This window comes from Salminus brasiliensis, chromosome 15 (genome assembly GCF_030463535.1).
Source record: "Salminus brasiliensis chromosome 15, fSalBra1.hap2, whole genome shotgun sequence".
NCBI lineage: Eukaryota > Metazoa > Chordata > Actinopteri > Characiformes > Bryconidae > Salminus > Salminus brasiliensis.
Genome location: NC_132892.1, coordinates 32,245,936 through 32,253,435, shown reverse-complemented (window position 1 = coordinate 32,253,435; position 7,500 = coordinate 32,245,936). Strand labels below are relative to the sequence as shown.

The following is a 7,500-nucleotide window of genomic DNA, read 5'->3' as shown; positions in this document are numbered from 1 at the left end:
TTCATACTAGATACTGAGTAATACGGAATAATTTATACTAGATACTGAGTAATACTGAATAATTTATACTAGATATTGAATAATTCATAGTAGATACTAAGTAATGTATAGTGTATACTAAGTAATACTGAATAATTTATTGTAGATACTGAATGATTCATAGTGGTTAGTGAATAACTCATAGTGGATACTGAATAATTATTATTTTTGAATTATTATTCAATAATTAACTATTACCAGGTTAGAAACTTAGGTTAGGACTTAATAACATACTTTTAAATAAATAACAACAGTTCAGTCATTCATTCTGATCTGATTTTCATTCATTCAGTGTGTGTGTGTGTGTGTGTGTGTCCTCATTAGGTATGTAAAGTCGGAGTCTTCCATTGTGAATCCAGTTGACTGGACAGTAGCAGATGTAGCCAGTTATTTCACAGCTGTGGGGTTTCCAGAGCAGGCTCTTGCATTCAGGACGCAGGTATACAATCTGAACCACATTACCCATAAACACCCGGGGCCATGCTGTACACTGTATTTCTCATTAACGCATGCTGGAGCGAGCAACTCGTCACGCTCATCTCAAGAGCGATTGCAGCTGCAGGGCAAAACACTGCGAACATTATTAGAACATCTGCAGAACAGCGAAACCCACGGTTCAGCATTTCAGCCACGACATCACTGTTAGCACGGCGCTAACAGCAGGTCTAAACCATCACACTCTTCTCAGACCGTGTAATCTCTAATAGACCTGAATCCGTGGTTCCTGACACTGTAGGACTCACTGCTATCTAGAACGTGGACAAAGGGACATTAGACATTTCTGAAAAAGCGCTGCAATCGCCTTGAAACACCATAGCACCGCAAGCACTTAGCATCCGACATCATAGCAACCACCTTGGATACCACAGCGACCTACATCTAACAACACCATGGCAACCACCTAGCAACCACATACGTACTTCATAAAAACCACCTGGCAACCACCTAGCAACCACATGCGTACTCCATAAAAACCACCTGGCAACCGATTAGCAACCACATACATATTCCATAAAAAACACCTGACAACCACCTAGCAACCACATGCGTACTCCATAAAAACCACCTGGCAACCACCTAGCAACCACATGCGTACTCCATAAAAAACACCTGGCAACCGATTAGCAACCACATACATATTCCATAAAAAACACCTGACAACCACCTAGCAACCACATGTGTACTCCATAAAAACCACCTGGCAACCACATAGCAACCACATGCGTGCTCCATAAAGTAGAGGTAAAATAACAGGGTGGTAAACAGGCTTGTTAAATGACATCTGAGCATTTTTCTCAGCAACCAAAGCCACACACTTGCTCGTTATTCAGTCGTGTGCATACCACTGTGTCCACTGTGGTCAAGGGCATTAACGGCATTAAGAACTGTAGCACTGTAGCTAACCTCCCCGGACGTGGACGGAGGAGGAAAACTGATGGAAGACTGCGGCCAGGGATTGTTTTGATCACCCTCCCAGTCGACACGTTCAGGCTGACCTGCAGATACAAGGCACAACAGTGACCAGCTCGCACTGTCCGTCCCCTTCTGAATGAAAAGGGACACCGGGAGAACCCCAGTGTTGACACAGAGACAGTCATTTTGTTCAGGGGTGCCAATAGTTTTGCTCATGGCTGACTATAACACTCCATTCGGTAGGACGTTTAATAGTGTGACCACTGTTGTTTCTGTTCTGTTATGTAACAGGAAATAGACGGGAAGTCCCTCCTCCTGATGCAGCGCAATGATGTGCTGACCGGCCTGTCAATCAGACTAGGCCCCGCCCTGAAGATATACGAGCACCACGTGAAGGTTTTGCAGAGGACCCACTTCCAGGACGACGGAGCTTTCTGCTAAAATGCACACACACATACACACACACACATTGTTACACACACACACACACACACACACACAATTGCACCCATTCTATCAGTCCTCACACACACATCTTGGACAATGAAACTGTCTGCTGGGACGCATTCACACTCATTATGCCCTCAATTCTACGGCCATTCCATATATCACAAAGACACACACACACACACACACACACACACACACACACTGTATTATTTCTATGTGTAAACGCCAGAGTGAAAACACTGTCCTCCGAGAGCAGACAAGAACCCGAAGCCGACTGGGCTTGCATGTGCAGCTGGTTCTGGCTGGAAATGACCATGGGCCTGTTTCCTCATGTGACCTTGTGGATGCTCGTGATGTTCAGCAGGGGGCAGCACATGACCAGATGATCGCCTCCCTCCTGTAGGACCAGGGAAGATGACCAAGGCAGTCAAGTCAGCAGCTCCAGAGCATGGAGGCCAAGTAAACAGAGAGCTGCTGGATCCACAGTGGATCCACGGCCGTATCTGCTCTGACTTGACTGATGATGGATTGCGTTGGACTTGAGAGCTTCACCGTTCACCAGCTCCAGGGATTGGATGGATGCAATATCCGGAATGTTCCTTTCGTGCACCGAATTTCAATCACTGTTGGGCATTTTGATAAAAACACTATTAGGGGTTGAAAAATAGAGGTTCTTCAAGGGTTCTTTAGTGAAGATAACGTGGTATGTAGAACTATGCTTTACATGAATAAGTAGTTCTTCTCTGTGATGGAGAACCTGTTCTAGCTGCGTCCTTAAAGCAAGGATTCTCAAACTGGTCCTCCGGGTCCACCCATTTCCACTTAATCCCAACAGCGTCCCAGATCATCTTGAAAGGCTGGGAGGAACAGTTTGAGAATCACAGCCTTCAGGAACCTTGTTTCATGTTCTGGAGCTAAACCAGTTTTGCTTCTACGTAGAACCGCTCAGTTTTTTTGTTGTTGTTGTTGCAAAGCATGCAGAGCAAAGTTTTTGTCAGGAGGTTCTGAAGAACCACTCAGCTGAGGACTTTGAGAACATTTTGCTGGCATATGAAACATTGCAGCTCTGTCGTGGCTGAGAACGTTCTGCAGATATTTTAGAACAGAGCACCTTTTCCAGAACCTCAGACGTGTTTCACAGAGGGGTTTAGAACCTGTTTGGTGTGCCAGATGGACTTCGGGAAGTACTCAACACAAAGAACCGTGTTCCAGAACCTCAAAAGAGTTCCACAGAGGGTTTTAGAACCTGTTTGGTGTGCCAGATGGACTTCGGGAAGTACTCAACACAAAGAACTGTAGCTAGAACCTTAGAAGAGTTCCACAGAGGGTAATTAGAACCTGTTTGGTGTGCCAGATGGACTTTGGAAGTACTCAACACAAAGGACTGTAGCTAGAACCTTAGAAGAGTTCCACAGAGTGTAATTAGAACCTGTTTGGTGTGCCAGATGGACTTTGGAAGTACTCAACCCAAAGGACTGTAGCTAGTTCTCCTAGTGGCTGAGAACGCTCTGCAGATATTTTGGAACAGAGCACCTTTTCCAGAACCTCTGAAGAGTTCCACAGAGGGTTTTAGAACCTGTTAGGTGTGCCAGATGGACTTTGGAAGTACTCAACCCAAAGAACTGTAGCTAGATCAGAACCTTCAAAAAAGTCTTTTTCCTAGTGGCTGAGAATGTTCTGCAGATATTTTAGAACAGAGCACCTTTTCCAGAACCTTAGAAGAGTTCCACAGTGTACGAAAATCCCCTAACCAAATCTCACACATCTTACATCTGCCAGCGCCAGAAAATTGCCACCTGTTGCTTCCCTCTTACTTTTGTAAATATGTAAATTTGTGGTCATTTCAGCATCAATAAATGATACCTTTTCACCAGCAGCTCAATAATGAGTCCCATACAACTCCACATAACTCCAGGAATGAAGTTCTGAAAGTAGTTGAAAGTAGTTTATATACAAGCAGTAGCTCCTCCCCCAATGACTGAATAGCTTATATATATCATCTATACAGTCAGCGCTTTGGCTCCTCCCCTATTTGAACGTTCTGTCAGAGCAGTATTCAGTAGATGGGCTCCAGCCTGCACTACTATGGATGGTTCAATTAGGGATCCAGGCTTTAGTCTAATTAGTCGTTACATTAATGCTAATTTATCCACTGGACACATTAACGGGAGATTCACTCAGGAGTCTGGACAGACAGTCGGATCACATGACTTAAAGAACTTAAATGGACCTCTGACCTCTGGATATCTGGCACTATTGTGGGAGGAGTCCTAAGTCTAAGTCTAATCTGAATGTATGTTAAGGCCACAGGATTTCTATTGGTCATCTGGTTGGTTTTCATATGATTGATTAGTGTTAATACGACATCAGATCCAGTGTGTCCAAATATTTGTGGACACCCCTTCTAATGACTGTATTCAGCTACTTTAAGTTGCACCCATTGCTGACACAGATGTGCAAATGCACACACACAGCTTGTCTAGGCCCTGTAGAGAAGAAGCACCGCCAATTGAATTTTGGCCCTCTGGAGGGGTATAGAGCCCCCCAGCATTGAGGAGCTGTGGAGCAGTGGAAGAACTGTGTTCCCTGGAATGATGGATGGTGGAGGAGCTCCATCCAGTACTTCTGGGATGAGTTGGGGATGATGAGGTGGGGTGGTGATCATCATCATCATCCAACATCCTGATCTCACTAACACTCTTGTTGCTAAATACAAGCAAATCCTCACAGCAATGCTCCTCCTCCAAAGTCTAGTAGAAAGCATAACTTCTTCTCTGGACAGTTACAAGAGACAGTTACTTCAACAAAAGCAGGAGAAACTATTTTTAATACCCTTGATTTCAGAAGAAGCAATGAATGAGCTGGTGTCCCAATACTTTTGTCACAATACATTGCTATATAGTACTCACTCATTTGATTCAGGTAAATGTGACACGGCAGGTTTTTCCCAGAGTCAGCTAGCTGCTGACAGGCTCTGGAGCCACATTTGCCCAAAGCCTCATCAGGCTCAGATCTTCGGAACAGTAGAGGAGGTTCAAAGGGACACTTTCACTTTGCTTTGGTCTTCGTTTCTTTGAAGCTTTTGAAAAACGAGGTCTGGCCCACTGAGTATAACTGCCTGAACCCCTTTCTGACTGGGGTCTGTTTGCTTTTGTGTGGTGTGTGAAGTTTTATTGATCATATAATGAAGCTTGTAGGTCTTTCATGTCCTGAGCAAACTCAGACCATCAAAGATTTGTGGAGAGCTTAGAATGCAAATTAGTACATATACAGTATATATTATATATGTATATATATATTCAGCCTAATATTGATTACACCCCCCTCATGCCGCCAAAACAGCTGTGGTGCCATACCTGTGGTATCTGGACACCTTCAGACGTTAGCAGCAGATCCTTTAAGTCCTGTAAGTTGTGAGGTGGGCGGGGCCTCCATGAGCATCAGTGATTCATGACATTGTCGCTGGTGCACCGGTCGTCCTTCTTTGGAGCACTTTTTGGTAGGTACTGTATGACTATGTATTATTCACTAACCACTATGTATTATTTATTAACCACTATGTATTATTCACTAAGCACTATGAATTATTTATTAACCACTATATATTATTCACTAAGCACCATGTATTGTTAATTAACCACTATGTATTATTCACTAACCACTATGATTTATTTAACCACTATGAATTATTCACTAACCACTATGATTTATTTATTAACCACTATGAATTATTCACTAACCACTATGTATTGTTAATTAACCACTATGAATTATTTATGAACCACTAAGTATTATTCATTAACCACTATGAATTATTTATGAACCACTAAGTATTATTCATTAACCACTATGTATTATTTATTAACCACTATGTATTATTCACTAACCACTATGTATTATTAATTAACCACTATGAATTATTAATTAACCACTATGTACTATTCACTAAGCACTATGAATTATTAATTAACCACTATGAATTATTAATTAACCACTATGTATTATTCACTAAGCACCATGTATTATTAATTAACCACTATGTATTATTAATTAACCACTATGTATTATTCACTAACCACTATGTATTATTAATTAACCACTATGAATTATTCACTAACCACTATGATTTATTAATTCACCACTATGAATTATTCACTAACCACTATGATTTATTAATTAACCACTATGAATTATTCACTAACCACTATGATTTATTAATTAACCACTATGAATTATTAATTAACCACTATGATTTATTAATTAACCACTATGAATTATTAATTAACCACTATGAATTATTAATTAACCACTATGACCACTGCATACTGGCTGGGAACAGCCCACAAGACCTGCCTGCCGTTCTGGAGATGTTCTGACCCTCCAGTCGTCTAGAACATCTCAGTTTGGCTTTGTGAACTGACTGTTCCCCTGCTGCTGCCTGAATTTACCCACCCCTAACAGGAACCACTGGAACCAGATCATCAGCGTTCTGCACTTGCCTGGTTTTAATGTTATGGCTGATCGGTGTAGCTTTAATAGGCATAGCTGGGGCAGTACAGACGGTGTCAGATGGTGTTAAAGTTCTTACAGTAGGGGGAGTTAGAGAGTCTGTTAGTGTGTGTGTGTGTGTGTGTGTGCGCATGACTGTACATATCTGTGTGTGTGGTTGTTTGTACTTTTGCATGTGTGTAGGTGTGTGTGTGTGTGTGTGTGTGTGTGTGTGTGGGTGTGTGAGAGAGAGAGAGACAGAGAGAGAGACATTTTATCCATGAGACTGCTTGCATTACAGAGAGGAATTTTGAGGGGGGCACCATAACTTTACACACACACACACACACACACACATACACACACACACACACACACACACACACACAAACACCTTCTCTATACAGCAGCTCCCAGCCTCCAGCTGCCAGTCCCAGCCATGCCTGCTACCGGAACCAATGAGTTGAGTGTAAACACTGCATTCTGCATGTATTGTGTGTGTGTGTGTGTGTGTGTGTGTGTGTGTTGCTGGTTTGTTTTCCTGTTGGTTATATTTAATAGTTTACAGATCAGCACACATACTGCGCTGTTTCTCACGCAGAGGAGCTGAAGGTTAAACTCCTGATTAATCTAATAAACATAATTAGTGTTTATCTAACAAATAAAATATTTACTGTGAATTATTCTGTATTCTCTGATTTAATAAGTACTTAAAATGATTGAGTCCACTACTGCTAACCACTATGTATTATTCACTAACCACTAGGAATTATTTATTAACCACTAGGAATTATTCACTAACCACTATGTATTATTCACTAACCACTAGGAATTATTTATTAACCACTATGTATTATTCACTAACCACTAGGAATTATTCACTAACCACTAGGAATTATTCACTAACCACTAGGAATTATTTATTAACCACTAGGAATTATTTATTAACCACTAGGAATTATTCACTAACCACTAGGAATTATTTATTAACCACTAGGAATTATTTATTAACCACTATTAATTATTAATTAACCACTATTAATTATTTATTAACCAATATGAATTATTTAGTATCCGCTATGAAGTATTCATTAACCACTAGGAATTATT

The 7,500-nt window shown here is 41.3% G+C and overlaps 2 protein-coding genes across 2 annotated transcripts in view; both read left to right on the top strand.

Annotated features, from left to right (window-relative positions):
- Positions 1–3,628, top strand: part of samd1b (sterile alpha motif domain containing 1b) — a 12,243-nt gene extending 8,615 nt beyond the window's left edge. Inside the window, exons 6-7 of the mRNA XM_072656947.1 lie at positions 364–478; positions 1,744–3,628. Of these exons, the coding sequence (XP_072513048.1) occupies positions 364–478; positions 1,744–1,893 (265 nt within the window). The 3' untranslated portion in view covers positions 1,894–3,628. The remainder of the gene's footprint in view (positions 1–363; positions 479–1,743) is intronic.
- Positions 3,629–6,829: 3,201 nt separating this feature from the next.
- LOC140535484 (transitional endoplasmic reticulum ATPase) overlaps positions 6,830–7,500 on the top strand; it is a 19,095-nt gene continuing 18,424 nt past the window's right edge. The window contains 1 exon segment of the mRNA XM_072656880.1: positions 6,830–6,852. Coding sequence (XP_072512981.1) covers positions 6,830–6,852 — 23 coding nt within the window.